A 21,853-nucleotide genomic window follows, 5' to 3' on the forward strand; every position below is an offset into this window, starting at 1 on the left:
AATTGACAAAAAGGCAATTACAATTGCTATATAAAGTGGTGATAAATTGACAGCAGTCAAAAAATGTATTTTTATTTAAAAAATTCAGTATTTTTATTCAGCTATTTACATACATATTTGTATACTTAATGACCTCTGGAATTAATCTGTGGTGAATATTGTTCATGCTGTTGATAATAACACTTTCAATGAAGTTGCAAACATGTGGCAAAGGTTCAAATTTACACATAATTGTAATATAATATAATGAAACACGTGAGCATTTTCACTTCTGTTCAGCAGCTGTTTTGCTCTCATTAAAGTAAATAGATTACACAATGCACAGTACGTAAAATGACAATGTTCAGCTGGCTGACTGAGAACCGACTTGAAACGTATTGTGTGAAGTTTAAACATAAACGGCAAGTCATGAACCGATTGTGCTGACACAGAAAAGTACTTTCGAGTTTTGCATTACAAGTATATTATGAACAGATTAAAATTGGACAATCATTGGCAATAAAAGAAAATTTGTTGGAGTTGGTGGCACAGTCAATCCTTTGGCGTGGTTGATACATCGATAATTCAGAGTGTGACATAAAGTATACGTCATGTACACAAACCGGTTTTCGTCTGACATGAATGCAAGTCTCCAAACAACAATAGTGAAATCACGATCATAGCTTCGACCATTGGTCCGCCTTACTAAGTAGATCCCTGGATATATCACTTATTCGGCTACATCCTGAAATAGGGAATATTGAGGAAACTTGCAGCTTCGTGAAATTCATTTTATAATGGGGAATGCCCTGTGTTTATCGATTCTTTGCAATTGAATTGAGTTTGTATGTGTCACAATACCGAACGATACAACTATTACTACTACTAAAACTACTACTACTACTACTACTACTACTACTACTACTACTACTACTATTACTACTACTACTACTACTACACTCTCTCTCCCCTCCCCTCCCCTCCCCTCCCCTCCCCGAGGATCCTTGAGGCTCTATTTGAGACTGTCGCTACACAAACCTGTCAAAGCCATGGCTCTGCTCAACTCATCTCCTAGGATTTGAAGAACAGTTTTCACACCTTCTTCTCCCTAAAATAACATTATAAAAATGAATCTGCAATTACTCATTTATTTCGCTCGACGTTTGAAGATCACTGCATGTAGAGTATGATAATTATGTAACACATTAAAGGTACGAAGACTAACCGTCATTTGATCACGGCAAATCTTTGACAAAAATATGGCGATTATCTTAGCTCCTTTTTCACAGTCTATCCAAAAAGGAAATACGTATCATTTGATATAATGCAGTAGAATGTTATTCATTTTAAGAGTGAAATGAAAAAAACGTTGAATAAATAGTATGTAGAAATATGCAGGTGGGAAACACGACAGAACATTTACGAACACTGCAAGACGATTGCTTCTGACAATATTTAGAGATATTTATCAGAAGTCTACAAAGGTTCAAAAGAATAATGTGGGATTTGAAACGGTTAAACCTGTTCCCTCTAAATATCAAACATCAGAGAATCAAGTTGTGGATGCAGTTACTAAGGAAACGAGAGTTGAAATGACCAAATGTATCAAAGGAAATCGTATCATCCCACAACTCTGAACAACATTACACTAGTCTTGGGAGGCTACTATGTGATGTTAATGTAATCTGAGTTACCCTCTCGGGGAAAAGTATTTCAAAGAATGGTGAAACCTCTCAACATCTTCTTAGGGAGCCGTCATTATTTATGGCCTGGGGGGGGTCGGAGGAATCTGAGGGGGGTTCACTCAAAAAATCGAAAGCTACAAGGGGGGGGGGGTTGCTCAAAAGTGGAGAACAAGAAAGGGGGGCTACTCAATTTTGTTGACATGTATTGAAACATTTAGTGGAGTTACGAATTAATACAACAATAATAGTAAAGATATGTATATTCATACCCGGTATTTGTGTGTACACACACACACACACACACACACACACACACACATAATATATATATATATATATATATATATATATATATATATATATATATATATATATATATATCATAATACAGGTGGTTTCAAGTAGAAACTAAAATCTCATTACACTATGTGTTTCACGTTATTGTGATCTTCAGACGAGAATGATCAGCTATTCGACGTGGCAAGCCTTATGTTAGAGGCTAGTACTGAGTACATTTTTCAGTATTTCCTGATTAAAGATTGATATACTTGCCTGATCATTAATGAGAAACGTCTGCTTTCTATATTCTACATTGTATAGGTTACCGATAGGGGAAAATGTGTAAAGCAAGCTTATTCTGATGCTATAAAGTTTAAAACCATTTGAATGCCTTGACAACAAACCCATCTTTTATTGCAGGAAAATAATAATAAATAATAAATGTTAAATAAATGTATGTCTGTCGCTATTTTCTCGGTTTCAAAAATTATAGTTGAAATCAGTGAACTGAAATATAAGTTTTGGAATACTGTCTCAGATTTATTTTCCTTTGAGTTTTTTATACGAAAAAAATACTCCCCAAGTGCCACCAAATAACACCATTTTAATCTCTATTTTTCAAAAGCTCCAATGGCAGGAGGGGGGACACCCCCCTCCTGACCTCCCCCGCGACCGCTTATGCGGTCTCTTGTGGTGCTTTCGCACCACATCTTCCCCCTCTTGAAAAAAAAATCCTACAGAATAACTGCATGTCACCAGAGCACTGGATACAGACCTGTACATCAGCCCCTGCCACAGTAATTGGAACCTCCTTCCGACAAAGACCTATACCACAGGGTTTAATCAGGGTCTGTACAGGGCCTGTCGTAGCAGCAATCCATTTTATTGTATAGATATTTAACTTTCCCAATTTTTTTTTGGGGGGAGAGGGGGGTCACTCAAATTTTCTGTAGCAGAGAGGGGGGTTACTCAAATACGTCATGGTTGGCAGGGGGGGGGTTACTGGAAATTTTGGAGTTTCGAAAGCAATTCCTCCGACCCCCCCCCCCCAGGCCGTAAATGATGACGGCTCCCTTAGTTTGAATTTCTGCGCAGTAAATTTATAAATGGAAATGATCGTTGATCCATCCGACACCAATCAAGGTCACTTGACAAACTTCTGTGTCACGAGACTCTGATATAAAATAATGAAAATACCCTAAAGAGACAAGATCTTAGGTAAGCCCAATGATTAAATAAGGGAGTTTTGGTGTCTCTTGACAGACTTTCATCCCCGCCGCCACCACCACTACACCACCACCACCACCAGCATGTTTAGATTTGCATATTTAATGAACTTTCCTAATTAGGGAGATATATCTGGATTAACTCGACCAAAGATGACAAAACTTGCTACATATTGTTATGAAATACTGCACACAAAATCGCCCTCGGAGCCCGTTGGTGCGGATGGGTCCCTACTTTGGATTTGCAGGTGGTTGAGAAAATAGGCAATATCCGTGATTTTCAGATAAAGCGTTCCCGCGTATGTCAGTCACCAAATTAGGGGAAGGGTTTTAGTCACATGTCCATGGTAACTATAGGCAACCCATCCCCCGGCTGGGCCACACTCTTCAGGTAGCCGTCCTGCAGTGAGCAGTGCATCTCTGTACTCTCCTGATCTAACCTCATGGCTACCGCTATTTTCTCCTATTTTGCGTTAAATCCTATATCTTGCTATTCTTAGTAGGCCTCCGTGAGGCTGAGGTGCCAGATTTACAGGTACTGGTACACTAAGTTAGTTTTCCTGGTTATCTTTGTGGTTGGTTTCGTCTGAGTCGAGGCGTGTGTTCAGTAGCCTCTGTAGACCCGGTTTCCTACGTGCTTGTTCTGTTCATGCACAAGTCGAACACCTCGGTGACGGACGTCATTCAGAGGCCCGTTCACTTTATCACACTACATATTTCTGAGAGAATTGTCCTCACGTGTTTTAGCAGGTTTTGACTTTCATGGTATTTCTGGTAATTCAGAGTTTCGTTACAATATATTGAAGATTGAAGATGCTATGATACATCATTCTTGAATGACATTAAGCATTTTTACTTCAGTAAGTCCCTAAATTGCATGTTTAGTGAACTTTCTTAATAAGGGATATCTACCTGGATTTACTCGATCAAAGCTGACAAAGCATGCTATATACATTGATGACATCAAGTTAAAACAATATTGAACGTCATTTCGCATTTTAATTTCAGCTAATTTATAATTTGCATATCTAATGAGCTTTCACAGTTTGGAATATATAGCTTGAAGGACTCGACGAAAGGCAATGACACTTGCTATACATAGTGAAGATACAATGACAGAAGTCAAAGTGATTTAGTATCTTTATTTCATTTCAGCTAATTACATATTTGTTTACTTAATGACTTTTAGAATTAATGTGTGGTGACTATTAATCATGATGTTGATCATAATACTTTCTATGAAGTTGCAATCATGTGGCCAAAGTTTGATTTTACACACAACTGCAACATATCATGAAACACGTGAGCATTTTCACTTTTTATCTGGTTTTCTAAAGGGAATTCAGGCCTTTGTTTTTCTTGAGACTGTGACTTCAACCAAAATTAATGATTTAGGAGAGATCAGCGAATTTGATTGAATAAGCTGACTTCAAACATGATGTGCTTGCATTTTGATGATATCTACGATAACAAGCAAGTAAATACAGCGTTGATTAAATAACCTCCATAATGAAATTTTAATTCAACCATGCAGGTGATATAGCGAGCAGAAGGCTACAAATATTATGGTACCGTCATCCCGTTGAATATATTTAGACGTTATTTTGAAACTCATGTTCTAAGAACTTAAACCCCAATATGAATTAATGTAGAACAGGAAGACTTACATTGCTTGTCAGTCCATAGACTACAGGCCTACCGATGAATACAGCCCTTGCACCAAGTGCCAATGCTTTCAAAACGTCAGTACCAGTTCGTATACCACCGTCTACGTATACTTCCAGTCTGTCCCCGACTGCATCAACGATGTCCGATAACACATCAATCTGCAAAATTTATCACTCTCGTCGCGTTCCGGCTCTCTTGACTCTAAAACCCATGCAAAGGGGTAACTTCGCTAGCAAAAGGCGTTTCTTTGGGCAAAGACCCTCCCTCGAATTGTCGACATTTTAAACAAAGCCGTGCGGCCCGGACGGTGGAAAGGGGAAGGGGAGTTCAACCACAGGGTATCGCGAGCAATATTCGTCTAGAACTTATGAATACGATCAATAAATTTCATGAATTCAAGTAAACTTTTTTCATTATACAAGCCTTACCAGTGTCTAGTGTGTGCCTAGTACTTTACCCTAGCTATCTCTGTGTAGTATTTCAAAGGAAACAGCCCATATTTGTTAATTGCCCTCCCTTATCCCCTTCATTAACTTGTTCTGCTGATCAACAACGTAGGGGCTTATCGCCCTGACAAAATAACTCGTTAGCAGCTCATAATGTAGTAGACGGACTACCTTATGAGCAGCTAACCAGTTATTTGGTGAGGACGATAAGCCCCCACGTTGGCAATTCACAGATGTGAACTGTTTTTTTGAAATACTATACGGAGATAGCTAGGGTAAAGTAATTGGCACACACTAGACACAGGTAAGGGCATACATGACATTTATTGATCATATTCATAACTTCTAGACGAATATTGATGGAGATACCCTGAGGTTCAACTGTATTTTTAGATTTCTACAGAGCCGGAAAACGACTTCCATGTTCGAGCTAGACAAGAAATAAAGGTGCTCGATATAATTGTGCATGTAAATGGGTATAGTATGACATAGTTCAAAAGAACTACAAAGACGATTTAAGACCTGAGATTTAACTACTTACAGCAACCATTAACGGACCGGTTCAACAGAGTGCCTCCTGTTTACTCATGTTTGGGAGCCGTCATTATTGATGGCCTTGGGGGTCACTCAAAAAATTGAAAGCTACAAGGGGTTGCTCAAAATATGGAGAGAAAGAAGGGGGGGTTACTCAATTTTTGGTGCAAAATGAATTTAAACACCTCTCAGATTGCACCATTTCACATGTCAATTTCTCAAAATTTGCGATGCGAGAGGGGGGACATCCCCCTCTCGCACTATATCCCCCCTTGGGGTGTTCTAACAGTTTTACTTTTAAAGAGACAAATTGAAAAACACCTCACATATTGCACCATTGTACTCATCAATTTCTCAATTTTTTCCATGCAAGAGAGGGTACAACTTGTCTTCCGCGTGTTCTCTTTGCTCAGGCTGTACTGCCCTGTCAGATATCTTAGTGAAAACCCTGCCTTATTACCCATTCAAAGTAAACAATACATTAAAATATTGGCCGACGAGCGGGAGATAAAAAACTTGTTAAAAGGCAGAGGATAAAAACTGCAACACGTTAAAACAAACACAGTAAAATACTGATCGACCAGCGGGAAATAAAACACTTGCAAATCGCAGAGACTATAAAACTGTGTTTTTAGTCTCAAAACTAAAAGAATAATGTTTCAGTTTACACATACATACATACATACATACAGAGAGAGAGAGAGAGAGAGAGAGAGAGAGAGAGAGAGAGAGAGAGAGAGAGAGGTAATTTTGCTTTTTCTTAGTGAAATTCGAGCAATGTTGATTTTACCGACGCTGGTACACCATCTAATTGTCTGCCACCGTGGTTCGATACGACTATTCCTTGAACCTTGTGTTCTGCGGCCAGTAGTGCGTCCTCTACAGTCATGATACCCTTTAGGATGACCGGCAATCTTGTCATTGTTTTGACCCATGCTATGTATTTCCAGGTCGAAGCAAGGCAAGAGGTTTCAAGTTCAGGCGGAAAGTGTTCTCCGATCCTCAGGTCCTTTTGGTAGAGGAAACAAAACTGATTATGTGTGTCTGGTCGTGACTGTCGAGAGTTTCAATATATTTTTAGCTTGGCAATATGTGCTTTGGTACGTTTCGTAATGTCTATATTTAACACTGAACTATCATTCAATAAATGTACACAGTGAAAAGACAAATATGTAAAATATTAAAAGTGACATTCCTACATTATTGTTACATGTAATTGATGAACATAGTCTTGTAGTTATGCAATCTTGTTCCATGGAGAACACAGGCCAGCATATTTCAGTTTAAGGATTGTAGGTATATTCCCGCCTATCTATTTGTTCTTGAAGTTTTCTATGGTAATGCTTAGGCAAAAAAGGTAATAATATATATATATATATATATATATATATATATATATATATATATATATATATATATAAACAGATTACTTCAAGTACAAAGTAATGTAATATATTACTTCAGTTTCATGCATCCTGCAATATATATATATATATATTATATATATATATATATATATATATATATATATATATATATATATATATATATATATATATATATATATATATATATATATATATAAACATTACTTCAAGTACAAAGTAATGAAATATATTACTTCAGTTTCATGCATCCTGCAAAATATATATATATATATATATTATATATATATATATATATATATATATATATATATATATATATATATATATATATATATATATATATAGAAATTAACTTTTTTCCATGTAGTCCCGGCCCATTGGGCTACCGTAGCCCAGTGACAATGGCTGGTAGCCCATGCATATTTTAGTTGAGGGATTTTTTTCATTAACCAGACAAGAAAATGTTATTTTTCAAGATTTTGCCAATGAAGTGAATGTGTTAGTCATTTGATGTAAATACCTGCACACCCTCAATACCCAAAGGAAACTGGTATAATTGACAACAGTGACACTCAAAAGTTTGGTGACCTATCATTGTATTGACAACCCGTCAATACAATGAGTTGTACGCAAATTTGAGGAATAAATAGGAATAAATATTTATTGCTTCAATAACATAGGCCACCAGCCTTTCGTTACACAAACTATAAAAGGAAATACATAAGTCTTTTGAAGGGGCAAAGATTAAAACACTATCAGTAACAATTACAAATCTACCGAAAAAGAAAACTACAAAAAGACAGACACACTCGCCGTACAATACTTATATCACTTACACTTGTGGTCTCTCTGACAACTTTCTCTTGTGTATACCATGGTGAATATATTTGGCAAGGCCAAAAATCACATGCTTATCCCTATTTTTCATGAGTTCAATAAATTTTACAAAGGATACATTCTCAGTGTAATATACAGGCAGATAATGTTGTCTTAATGCTTGAGTAAAGTCACATATCAACAAAAATGATATTCATCATCTACAGATCTCTTCTTGCAAAATCTACATAATCTCAACTGTCTTTCTATTTTTAGTTCTTCCTCTTACAATTTCTAGTTTGCTTTCTACTGCACATCTGATTCTGGCGACTGCTGATATGAGGTGTCTTTCTGGTAAAATGTCAATATACCTTTCTGGTTCTAACAAATGTTTAAAAGTAATATAATTATAAAGTGAAGTTTCCTTATGAATGTTTGTATGCCACGTTTGCATCGAAACTTCAGCGACTCTTGATACAAATAAAGACAAAAAATAATCAGGATTTCCAACTTCCTGAGCCAACCACGCATAATGAAAACCAAAGTTTTGCAGTAGAATGCGTACTTGACTTGCCCAAGAAATTTTCCCACTATCATCTAAATGTTTAAGCATTTTATAGGCTCTGAAAGGGAGTCTGTAGTTTTCCATTTGAATCAGTTTTAACCAATACTTGATACACTTCTTAACACTTATAACAAATACCGGTAGTCTGCCACATTCTCCTAAAACTGCATTTCTGGATGTATTTAATCGTACGCAAAGAATATTTTTACAAGCTTTTTGTTGAACTCTTTCAACATTGTCATAAAGCTTATAACCCCAAATTTCAGCTCCATACGTCAAAATAGGAGTAACCATAGCGTCAAATAATTTGAAATACAATGATAACGGCAGCTTTTTGATTTTATAATAAAACCTTTGTAGTACGGCTAGATTTTTACTCGCTTGTTGGGCCAAGGTCTTTATTGCCTTACCCCAACTACCCCTACAAGAAAATAACAAACCAAGATATTTGTAAAAGCTTACAGCAGAGATCCGCTTTCCGTTAAAATACCATCTCTCTTTTCTAGCAAGTTTTCCACCTCGTTTAAAAACAACAATCTTTGTTTTGTCTAGGTTCACCTTTAGTTTCCACTTCTCACAATAATTTGAAAGCACATTGATAAGATTTTGTAAACCGTTTACCGTATTTGAAAACAAAATAATGTCGTCCGCAAACAAAAGTAAAAAAAGATCATACAAATAATCTATTTGCACCTCTGTATACCCTGCATTCATTATACACGACTGTAATTCACTAATAAATAAAACAAATAATAAGGGGCTAAGCATGCATCCTTGTCTGACGCCAATATTACAATTGAAAAAATCTGAATACTGGTTTTGAACTCTTACACAAGATTGTACATCCTTGTAAATGCTCTTAATCATGTTTAACATTTTACCACCAACTCCAGACATAGACAGTTTTTCAAATAATTTCTTGTGCTCTACACTGTCAAACGCCTTTTGAAAATCAACAAAAAGACAATAAAAAGGCAATTTCTTCCTGGACAAGTGTTTTTGAATGAGTGCGTTTAAAACAAACATGTTATCTATTGTACTGTATTTCTTACGAAAACCAGCTGTTCTTCTGGGATCTTATTGGTTGCTTCTGCCCAACAATAAAGCCTCTTATTTAAAATACCCGTAAAAATTTTACTGAAGACACTAAGCAATGTAATACCTCTATAATTTTCTGGATTTCCCGTATCTCCTTTCTGTAAAGTGGCAAAATAATTCCTTTCCCCAGCCTGAAGGGAAAAACACCAGTATCATAAATTCTATTGAAAAGCTTATTTAAAATGGGTAACAATATATCTTGAGCTGATTTGAAAAATTCTCCAATAAGATAGTCTTCCCCAGCTGCTTTATTTTTCTTCAAATTTGAATGCTTTCTAGGATTTCAGTATCTGTAATTGGTGCATTTAAAGTGTCCTCTTCAATGTAAACCTGTCCTAAATCTGCCGAATAAATTTCCTGAACATTTGCCTCCTCGTGATTTACGTTTAACAGGGAAGAAAAGTACATACCCCAGGATTGAATGTCAATGGCATTTGCAGGATTCCCTTTGTATTTTAACCCACTAAGAATTTTCCACATTTCATTTACATTTTTTGTCGAGTGCAGTCTATTATTTTGCAAATTGGTGAAATGTGTCGACTTTTCTCTGCACATTTTTGTGTATTCGTTTCTGACCTTTGAATATTCATCGTAGTCAGCTGGATCACCAGATATTCTAAATCTGTTCAAGCACTGGAATTTCAGATGTCTTTTCTGCCTGCATTCTTGATCAAACCATGTTGCTTGTGTGCGCTGTGCAATACCATTTTCTGCTTTGAAAGGCATGAACATATGTGCATTTTTGCCCGCTTCTTCAAGCAGAGCAGATAAATTTTTCACCACTACATTTACATCAGAATCAACCAACATAAGCAAATCATGTAGCTTATCTTTCACGTATTGCGTTGATAAAAAATCACGATATAAACTTTTTGATTCTTCTTTCCATTGTGTAAGTACCTCTAGCAATACGTGCATTCTCAAAAGGTGAAGCAGGATCACCCGATGTGTTACACTTTAAAATACATGTCAGTGGGAAATGATCAGATCCATCCATTGTTGGTATTTCAAAATGTGAAATATGGCGATACAAGTCAGTAGATACACATACATAATCAACAGTACTTCTGCCTCTATTGGCTATACACGTAAAATCCCCTTCCTCGTCACCAGTTACTCTTCCATTTAGAAAATGTAAACTTAAAGAACAACACATGGAGATCAAAGACATTCCGAAATTATTTACCACTGGATCTTTAGAATTTCTCGGTGTTGAAATGATCGTTTGGGTAGCTGTCCGCCAACTCTCCAATTACAGTATTTTCATCCTCAATGATAAAATCTTCTAAATTTCCACATCGAGCATTGAAATCTCCCATAACCATCAAATTACATCCTTCACGGTCTGCTTGAATTTGAATCAATTTGTCTTCTAGATTTTCAATACCGTTACTATAATTTACGGAATTATAAAAGGATGACCCCTCTGGCGCAATATAGTGACACAAAGTAAAATGTCTCTTTCAACACCCCAAAACTCTTTTTTCATTTTAAGAACTATACAATTTTCTATATCCTTATTGATTCTTTTGACTCCCATTTTATATTTCGATTTCACAAATAATAACACACCACCGCTAAAGCGTCCTCTCTGAGTTGACCTTCTTGCACCACAACTAAACGCAATATAACCAGGAAAAATATTACTAAATTCCAACTCATCTTTAGCCCAAGTTTCCAATAACCCAAAAATGTCAAACTTACTACAGATTCATGGAAATGAGGTTGTCCTATTTTTGATTTTAGCCCGTGGATGTTCCAACATGAAATTTTTATAGGAGAAACACATAATATTTTCTGGCCTCGGCCACACCTCTATACTCGTCTTTGGTCGCCAACTACCTGGTTTAATTTCTCATCAACTGTGTACGCAAGAGAGTGACCATTTCTGTAAACAATCAGTCTGTCAAATCTCACAAAAGCTTTACTTGACTCATCTTCTTCCATTATTTCTCTGCGTTTCGCGAAAAGTTTTTTCCTGATGTTTCTTATCCTTGGAGAGAAATCTTCATCAACCGTTATATTTGTCCCTTTCAACTTCTTTCCGTTTTTCAGGATAAGGTTTTTATCTTTCCACGATTGAAAACTGACGATTATAGGTTTTGATCCTTTGGTGGTTGGAGCATTTGAAATTCTATGCGCTCTTTCAATTTTTACATCCTTTTCTATTCCCATCGTGTCTTTGATAATGTCTTTCACTTTACTTTCCGTTGTATCCCAGTTTTCTTTATTTTCTTGATTTACACCATAGAAACAACAAGTTATTTCTCCGTGAACGGTTTTCTAGGTCGTCTTTCTCTCTTTTCATCTCTTGGACCTCATTTTCAAACTGCTGCACTTTATGATGCAAGACATTTAACTCTTTTTGCAAATCCTCGTTTTCCTTTTCCAGACGCTCGTTTCTTTGTTTCAAACTGCTTACCTCCGAATGAAGCGCATTCAGTTCGCAATTTAAAGCACTAAATTGGTCATCCATTGACGTAGTCAGCTCACCAATGGTTTTGTCAACCCCTTCCAGCTTATTGTTCATTTCTTTCCTCATTTCTTGAAGCTGGTTGAGTATCTCATTTCCAACACTCATTTCTAAATGTGTTCCAGGAACACATACGCAATTTTGATAGCCGTCATTGCAACGACCACGATCCTCTCAGCACGACTGTAGCTGGGCTAAAAACCGACCATGGGCTTTCTGTAGTTGGGAGGAGGCATAGTTTCCGTGTGACCGCATTTAGCTCATCCCAAAGAGTTGGTCAAGACATGGCATGCCTAGTACTGACTGAATTTTATGTCCCAGGCTTTGGTACTATGGTAGTCCGTGTGGGCTACCATTTCATAGACTTTGTTAGTCCAGTGAAAAGTTGGTAGTCTGTGTGTATTTCTGTGTTATAAACCTTCACAACAACAACTTCGGGTCAGCTCACTGATGATCTGTGCTTTGTCAGATAAATGTTTTGCTACTGTTTATCAGATTATGATAGACAATTAGCACTGGAGAATTTGTTAAGGCGAAAGATGGCCATACCAAAATTTATGGAGCTCATGAGGCAGCATGACTCACATATTCTTGCATACAGGCACGTGTTTATAGACCTTGCAATAGATTTCTTCGACGAAAGCACTCAGTGCATTTTTATAATTGAAGCACTTTTGCATTTTGTTTCCAAAGTTCTGAATTGCTGCTAATGAATACGTCATTGACACAACTGATCCGAGCATTGTCGATACTTTTCCGATATACTTATAAAACGATTGGAACTAATTTGGGATAATTGGATGGTGAAGTAATGTCTATTTAACCTACAAATGTTATCTCATTTGCTTTTCTTTTCATATTACACACTTGTTTTTCTGAGTAATTTGCAATATTGAAACATTCAGCTACATGGTACCTAACACTTTTGAGAAATTTGCAAAATATGAAAATCCAATTATCCCAAATTAGTTCCAATGGTGTTTTATATACGATATACCTGGCATACAGGCAAGTGCAATAAATTTCTTTGACGTTGATCGATCGACGAAAGCACTAAGTACGTTTCTAAGATTGAAGCACTTTTGCATTTTTTTTAAAGTTCTAAATTGCTACTGATAACTACGTCATTTACACAACTGATCTCAGCAGTGTCGATACCTTTCCGATATACTTATCAAGATTTCCAAAGCTCTGTAGAGTAATGATCATGGCCAGTCCACCAAGTTTTGTAAGCCGTCTCTTAATACCAAAGACGGGAACGTCAACACTGATAACAATTGCTTTGAAGCCTGCCCTCTCAGCTCGTGCTATCATATCCTTTGTGACCTCACGATCACTCCAGGTGTAAACGTTCTGCCATTTGATTGACTTTGGTCGAAGTGTAGCGATTTCCTCTAAAGATTTACTGGAGAAAGCACTCATTATCATGGCAGTGCCCATTTCTGCTGCAGCTGTAAAAAACAACACCAAAAGAAAACTCTAAAATGGATTGCGATCTTATAGCCTTGAATATTTTGTGTTTATGTTCTCCGCTCCTAACCAGCAACTACCATTGTATCCGAAGGATTCCGAAGGTAAGTGAAAAGTCAAGTCGCCCCAGCTGTACTTAAATACAGCTAGGGCCTTTGAAATTTGATTCATTCTAAAGCTCGTTAGGCAAGAAAGAGTTTACCTTAAAAGTCCGTCCATATATTGATGTTATTTACCTTTACAGGTTGCAATTTCGGCCTCGGGATGCGCCAAGCCATGAAGGGCCGTCGGCGAGATGCAAATCGGCATAGCTATCCTCTCACCGAGGACATTAGTCGCCATATCGATGACTGAAACATCTCTCAATACCCGTGGTTTCAACCAATATCTGTAATATATGAAGAAGCGACGACGACGTGCTAAGTGTTACACAAGTTGAAGTGATATGTATGCCTGTATCAGGTTAATGATGTGTATGGGAATATGGTGGTTTAATTCACGCATTTTCTCGCGTCTTAATTTTCAATGTGCAGTCACATACTAACGCAACCACATATGTGTTGCAAGGAGTGGGTACATAAATGATCTCGATCAAATGCATCACCATAGATAGAAAAATATGTGCATTTAATATTCAATGGCCATAAAGCTCTAAAGTGATAATCTACAGGTACCTTATATTTCATGGTCTACCGTTGGTAATAAAGTGGATGTGATAGCGTGGCAAAGTATGTAGCCCATTTCGTGCAGAAATGACAGGGAATTTGGTTAGATTAGGATCCAGATGAAGATACAACATTAGATCTGTCATTCCGGCGTTGAATACCCATGCTTTTTCCCAAAATCAAGGACAGGGGGATTATGTTCACCATTGTTGTCCGTGGAAACGAGAAACGGGGGAATTTTTTCAAAAGCTTGTCCGTTAAAGGATGGAAATACCATTCAGTTACTCCAAACTCAAAAAAAAAATCAACTGACCGAATTACAGATCAGTGTTTCACTCTAGAGTACGACCCTTCAGCCCCTAAATATCGTATAGTCAAATTGGTTTGTTCTGGCTGTTTAATCTGCTGTGTACAACCACAGGGACGTGCAAGTTGTGGACTCCAATTTATAATTACGGAAATGGTATGCTGAGAGGGCTGAGATAGACTGACGACAGTCGTTTGCGCCAGTTTCGTCACCACAGCGTCACTGGATGTGGTCGAGTCAAGGACTATGTCTGGGCGTAGGTTGTGCTTGAAAAAGACAGAATAGGCCGGCTGTTTACACATTAAGTATGTAATAAACATCATACCACTGTTATCATGACACATTATTCAAGATAACGAGTGGCATGCACTCACGGTCATTGCATAGGGAACAGTTGTCATGTCCGTTGCAAGGGTTGGGTAGGTGTGCCTTGATCTCAGTGCAGGTTTCTTTTTGCTATCTTTTTTATTTTTATAAGTACCGGGAAATACTGGTCACGACATTCAAATGAAAATTATTGGGGTTTTTTGCCGTTTCAAAAATTTATTCCAAAATTGATGAATTAGCCAGAAACCACATAAATACAATAGCGGCTTAACAGAATTGGGCTCCAATATACAAAATTTCTAATTGCATTGCAATGTACATATGTAAATTACGATTTAAACTATGATTCATTTATTAATTTAGCAAATGAACTGGATATAAATATATATCTGACATCATCCTGTATTATAGAAAATAATATTTCTCAAGTTACAACGTATAGGGAGAAATAAATGTTTTGTTGTTTCGGGAGGGCGCTGTTTATATATATAGACGTGTATTAAAGTGATGTACAGGAAGTGATAGGCTCAGTTTACGCGCTTCCACCAGACACGCAGGACACATTTCACTTTCCTCAAAAGTCCACTTTTGGATTTGTTCGCTTCGCTTCATATTTTGATTTGTTCGCGGCAGAAAATGGACACAGCCGACCATTCATCACGAGGTAACGATGCAGCGTTGGATATTCAGAGAATTATCCAAGCAAATAACAACCAGCTTTTAGTGTCCATAAATCAGCTCGTGACTGACAAAATGTCCGCGATGAAACAAGACCTCCAGTCTTCACAAGATGTGGCGAGCCGGGAGCAAATGGCAGAGATAAAGAAAATCAAGTTCGTAGAGGTCCCACACTTCAAGAGAAGAGCTAATGAAGACCAGTATATTATTATTATTATTATAAACTTTATTTCGGACTCATTGTCCATATAACAACAAAAGAAAATCTGGTGATAATTATACACAGCTTGGTTAAGTTATACAAAAAGAAGCTTATTCCATAACTTTATCATTTCAGAGTTTAAATATAATGAGTCATACACACATCGTACAATATCATTACTGCTTCTTAGAAGTCTTTGCTTTAAACCATAAATTTGCCTTCGCAGCAAGGCATCAAAGTTATTGATTCTGTTAGATATAAACATAGAGCTTGCACTACTACGTTTATCATAACCCAATAAAAGACGAGCAGCATTATATAAGCAACTTTCAATTTCCTCATAATATAACAGAATATTTCATCCAAATTGGACCGCCATACAATTGATAACAATATGTTTTGAAAAGAACACTCTTGACTTCAAAGGTACATCGAGAAAATTTTCTCATAAGCATATTAGCTGATATATAAAAGCATCTCATCTGTCGCTCGATATCGTCATCATCACGAAAGTGATCGTTGAGAACAAAACCCAAATGTGTCTTCTTTGTGACAAATACTAATTTAACTCCATTGAGATACACAGAAGGAATGTGACGAATCATAGAAGAATCGCATCTCACACACATACATTTGGTCTTTTTGCTATTAAATAAAATATCATGAGTATCACCATAGTCACTACAAATATTGACTAACTTCTGAGTTCCCTTGACAGAAGGACTAATCAGACAAATATCATCAGCATACATTAAATGATTGACGAAAAGTCCTCCAATGTTACAACCTGTTTTGGAATTAGACAGCATAAAGCTCAAATGATCAATATAGATATTAAAAAGCTTCGGTGACAAGATCCCACCTTGCTTTACACCATTGGAGACAGTAAAACCACTGGAGGTACATGCACCCCAGCGAATAAAAGTCTGTTGAGTTCGATACCATCTCAGGAGAAATCTGACAAAATACACTGGTACTTTGCGATCAATCAACTTTTTGAAGAGAACCCAATGGTTGACTCTGTCAAATGCCTTGGAGGCGTCCATGAAAGTGACAATGACATTACTACCATGCTTTCTATAGTAGTTGATTACTTCTTTAAGTACAAAGACACACATATCGGTCGAGTGACCAGATTTGAAACCAAACTGGTAATGTGACGTTTCAAGAGAACATTCAATATTTCTAAGTAAAATTAATTCCATAAGCTTAGAAGCAACAGTCGAAACTGCAATCGGACGATAGTTACTTTTGTCATTGATATTGTGTTTTTTGTCCTTTAAAGTATAAGCACAACTGCAAGGTATTGGACACCTTAGGCGACTTTAAGACAAGTTTCGAGCTAAAGAACTTCGAGGACGCCAAAGTGAAACTTGCTAAAGGTATAGACATCATCAACCATAGACAAAAACTGATTCCGTTAGCTGACAGTTCAGTTGGTTGGGGGAACTGCAATCAAATACCAGTCACATGAGTTAGCCGAAGACAGTGAAGACGAGAAAAGAATCTGGAAGGCAGAAATTAGAGCAAGCCGAAAACTGAAAGATAAGAAAAACAAGAAAGCCCGCTTCGCTCAGAAAGCAGACAATTCCAGCCAGCAGATGGACACATCCAGTACGAAACGTGCCGCAGCATCCGGGGCAAGTCCGACAAGGCCTGGGGCAAATTATTTCAATGAGGTCGGGAATAGGCAATATTACAATGCTTATGACTAGGCATCTGTACTTTGTGATCTGTCGCAAGGGGTCATGGGACAGTTAGGTCACACCACAGAGTAACATCATAGACAGTCTATGGTACTCTGTGGTCACACTAACACAGGCTGCCAGGGACGAGTTAATATTTTGGCAGTCTAACATAGGTAAGTTAAACGGCATGCCACTGTGGAACTGTTCCAAAGCAGAATCTGTGATATACTCTGATGCCTCCCAGAATGCATATGGGGGTTATATTGTTGAAAATGACATCATACCACATGGCAATTCCTTGGGATAAACAGGAATCAGAACAGAGTTCGACTTGGAGAGAGTTAGAAGCAATGTATAAAGTGTTACTATCTACAGCCAAATTTGTACATGGTAAATCTGTCAAGTGATTCACAGACAACCAGAATGTCGTCAGCATTGCGACTAAAGGAAGCATGAAACCTGAGTTACAGACGATACCACTAGCAACATTTACAATTTGCATTCAATTTGCAATATCAATAAAACCAGAGTGGATCCTCAATCGGTCAATGAGCGAGCAGATCATATAAGTAAGCTTGTGGACACTGATGATTGGTCCATAAATGTGCATTACTTTAAACAATTGAGTAAGCAATGGGGTCCATTCAGCGTGGATAGATTTGCATCGTCTTATAATGCCAGGTGCATGACATTTAATTCACGTTTTTGGTGCCCGAATTCAACTGCTACGGATGCTTTTACCCACGATTGGGGTTCAGTGGTTAACTGGTTGTTACCACCTACGTATCTGATAGGGAGAACCATTAGACACATGCAATTCTGTGCAGCCAAAGGAGCACTGGTACTCCCTTTGTGGAGATTTGCCTATTTCTGGCCCTTGATTTCTCCAGATGAGGTTCACCAAGCAACGTTTATACATGATTGGTTAGATTTGCCTAACAAGGATGCGCTGCTTTTCTTGCCGGGTAAGGGCAGAAATTCAGTTTTTGGTGGCAGACCACTAAATGTTGGAGTCTTGGCATTATGGATAGACTTTAGTATTCCACCTCGTAGGTCCAATGAGGACTTCAGCACAGCGTACATATCTAGACGCTTGAATTATACCCTATAGTGGCAGGCTCTAGTGACCAAGTATGAGAAATGATGGTCCATAGAAGCCTAGAATAAGATTTTCTGTCTTGCCATGTGGTTTGGCTTAGTAGTATATCAACAATTTTAAGAAACATTAATCATTAGCGTTCATTGCAGATGCTGAAATGTTCGAGGTCGAAATCTGAAAAGAGCTTGGTAATTTCAAAGATCCGGAGCTTCAACAACTGGTGAAACATCTTCACTTTGTTGTGAGACTCTGCATTGTTTCAAGTCGAATGTGTAAACGACGCGACATTCGAATGGACATTGTCCACTGCATTAATTCCTTCGTCGGGAAAGGTTACCGATTCTGAATGTAGGACGTCCATTACCCCAATTATTTAATGACAGGACTACATGGAAAGCAACGGAATACTGGATATCGCCGATGAATTTGATGTCTGTTACCAAGGTCCTTTGTGGAGTGACAGTGCTGTTCCCGATCTCGACAATGATGTCAGCAACTGTGATCGTAGCGTGAACATGACTAAGGCTATGAGTCCTTGAATCTTTCAGGGACCAATTGAGGTGTCCTTGAATCTTTCGAGGACTATCCTAATGTGACCGTGAAGTTTCAAAGACCGCCAAGACGAGTCCTTGAAACATTCAGGGACCACCCTGATATGTCCCTGGATCTTTTAGAGACCACTCTGATGTGACCTTGAAACTTTCAGGGACCACCCGGATGAGTCCTTGAAACTTTCAGGGACCAACCTGAGGTGTCCCTGAATCTTTCAAGGACTATCCTAATGTGACCTTGAAACTTTCAGGGACCACCCACATGAGTCCTTGAAACTTTCGGGGCCACCCTGATGTGTCCCTTAATCTTTTTAAGGGACCACTTAGATATGACCCCTAAACATTGTTTTAAGGACTGGCCTAGAGAGGCACTTTGAAATAGTAAAGAACCAATCAGATATGATCCCGAAACCTTCAAATGCATCCAGGTCCTCTAAACAATACAGCAATCATCAAGTTTTGACATTTAATCTTGACATTTTCAAGAATGTGTATCAATGAGATGAAATATCCTTATAAAATTGTCAAAAAGGATAAATTTACAATTTTTGAAAAGCAGATGGCTTTAAATACTACAATTTTTTTTGATACTACTTTAATATTTAATTCGATAATTACAGTTTTGATAATTTCACTAGAAAAATTGATAATAACTAAATGCTTTTAGTAAACCCTCTCTTAGAGAGCATATTCTGTGACTTTTACTGTTCATCTTATAATCACAAAATAGTCCCAATTGTGTTTAACGTAGTCAACACTGGAATTTAATGTGAAACTCTGAGAAATATCATCCGATTTCGCTAACTTAACTGTCGCCGAATGGGGAGACGTTCGAATCTTGCACTGGCTTTGTTTAAAAATGGAATGTTTGCTCAAGCAACGCGCATAGTGTGCCTTGGCGTAATACGGCAACTTATTAAACAAATGTGAGAGCTTCTTTTCCCATAGCGTTACACAGAACGTGGCTCGAGGTATGCGATCAGTATAAATATTTCCTTGCCATTTCAAAGTTGCTACAGTGTTCCACATCCTCTGATGTCACGTTTACATGTTGATATACCACATGATTTTAAAATGCTTAGTTGATCACTTTGAATTATGTTAAACGAACATAAGACTACAGTGTCGCCCCTTTAATGGAGTCATTTTTTAGCTTCATCATCGGTGTCAAGAGATGGAAATGATACTTTCCCTTAGCCTTTGTCGCCTTTACAAAATGTACCGCAGTAAACATTTTCAGAGTTTTGCTAAAATTGTGATAAGAAACAGTAGCCAATGAAATTTTACGTCCATTTGGTCCAAAATTACCAAAATATTACAGACAAATTCATAAAAAATTGGTAAAATGCAGCACTCAAATTTTGGTGGCAAAAATGACAGCACCCAAAGGGCGTTCAGTTATTATGGCCGGGGTGGGCCGGCAAATTCTTCCTGCGCATCAGTCAAAATAAGTGAACCCCCCATCCATTGCACCAAAAATTAATGAACCCCCCTTTTAAGATGACAAAAATTTCATGATCCCCCACATTGCCTGAGTAAAGCTGCACACACATACACATCTGGAGGGGGGGGGCGATACAATCCGAAAAAAAGATTCTCAGATTTTTTCAAATGAGTCTATGAGAAAACTATGAATAATTTTTTCAAATATAACAATAGGTAAATCTGTGTATTTATGTACTCTCTATTATTAATATTAATGTACTTGATTAGACTAGGGTGGTTACAAATGGATATGTGTGCAAGAAATTGGATTTTAGAATTTCACCGAAACATTGAATCACCAGACAATTAGTAGTCTATGAGGAAACTATGAATAAATTTTTCCAATTCAAAACTATCTAAATCTGTGTATTTATGGACGTTTGATAATTCATTTTAAAGTACTTAGTTAGATTAGGATGGTTAAAGGTTGATATGTGTGCAAGAAATTGGATTTTGGAATTTCACCAAAATGTTGATTCACTATACATGGGAGTCTATGAGAAAACTATTTTACAATGCTATACTAAATTAATTTGTGCTTTTATAGGTTTTTGATAATTGATACAAATGTACTTGATTCAAATGGGGTATTTGAAAGTTCAGAATGATGTTGACCACAACTATGATAATGGAATTTCACCTAAAAGTATAATTTCACTTTTCATGGACTAGTAGTCTACAGGTAACTGGTAAATAATTTCCCTAACAAAACTTGCTATAGCCGTAATATGTAAGTAATATGAATTGTCCATTGCCCTCAGTGAGCTCGATTTACAATAAGACAAGCTTCAGCGTTGCCTAGTAAAAGGCGGAGCCTCCTTTTAAAAGGCGCGAAGCTATGGCGGCGTTCATTGTATAAGTATAATAGACACCAAACAGGCAACACATAGGCACACGCTCCAGAAAATGCCACATTTTAGTTTTTTCCGGCCGCAAAAACGCAGACAGACTGCCAAGCGAACGAGCTCTGGGGTTATATTCGAATTCTAACGCGACTGGCAGAGAGATTTTTTTAGGAAATTCGAGCATTGGTGGTGGGGGATCAATGACTGTTGGTGATTTGAACCGACTGTCAATCAAACGCTTGTATAAACTCTGTTTGCAGGATTAGCAAAATGTGACAAAAGGTTGAGATGAGTTTGTGTAATTTATGTTATAGAAATCAAACATTGTACTGGCCATGTGTTTGACTGGGAGGAGAACTCCACTAATGCGAAAAACTGG

The 21,853-nt window shown here is 37.4% G+C and overlaps 1 protein-coding gene across 2 annotated transcripts in view; it reads right to left on the reverse strand.

The window, feature by feature from the left end:
• Positions 1-66: 66 nt before the first annotated feature.
• Positions 67-21,853, reverse strand: part of LOC139140704 (2-Hydroxyacid oxidase 2-like) — a 34,299-nt gene continuing 12,512 nt past the window's right edge. Inside the window, exons 2-7 of one of the 2 annotated variants that reach the window (XM_070710090.1) lie at positions 13,864-14,015; positions 13,316-13,608; positions 6,608-6,826; positions 4,837-4,995; positions 1,018-1,087; positions 67-724 (exon numbers count right to left, since the gene is read on the reverse strand). In XM_070710090.1, coding sequence (XP_070566191.1) covers positions 657-724; positions 1,018-1,087; positions 4,837-4,995; positions 6,608-6,826; positions 13,316-13,608; positions 13,864-14,015 — 961 coding nt within the window. In that variant the 3' untranslated portion in view covers positions 67-656. The remainder of the gene's footprint in view (positions 725-1,017; positions 1,088-4,836; positions 4,996-6,607; positions 6,827-13,315; positions 13,609-13,863; positions 14,016-21,853) is intronic. The other variant, XM_070710091.1, reaches the window with a different exon arrangement.

This window comes from Ptychodera flava, chromosome 9, assembly GCF_041260155.1.
Source record: "Ptychodera flava strain L36383 chromosome 9, AS_Pfla_20210202, whole genome shotgun sequence".
In the NCBI taxonomy this organism is placed as follows: Eukaryota; Metazoa; Hemichordata; class Enteropneusta; family Ptychoderidae; genus Ptychodera; species Ptychodera flava.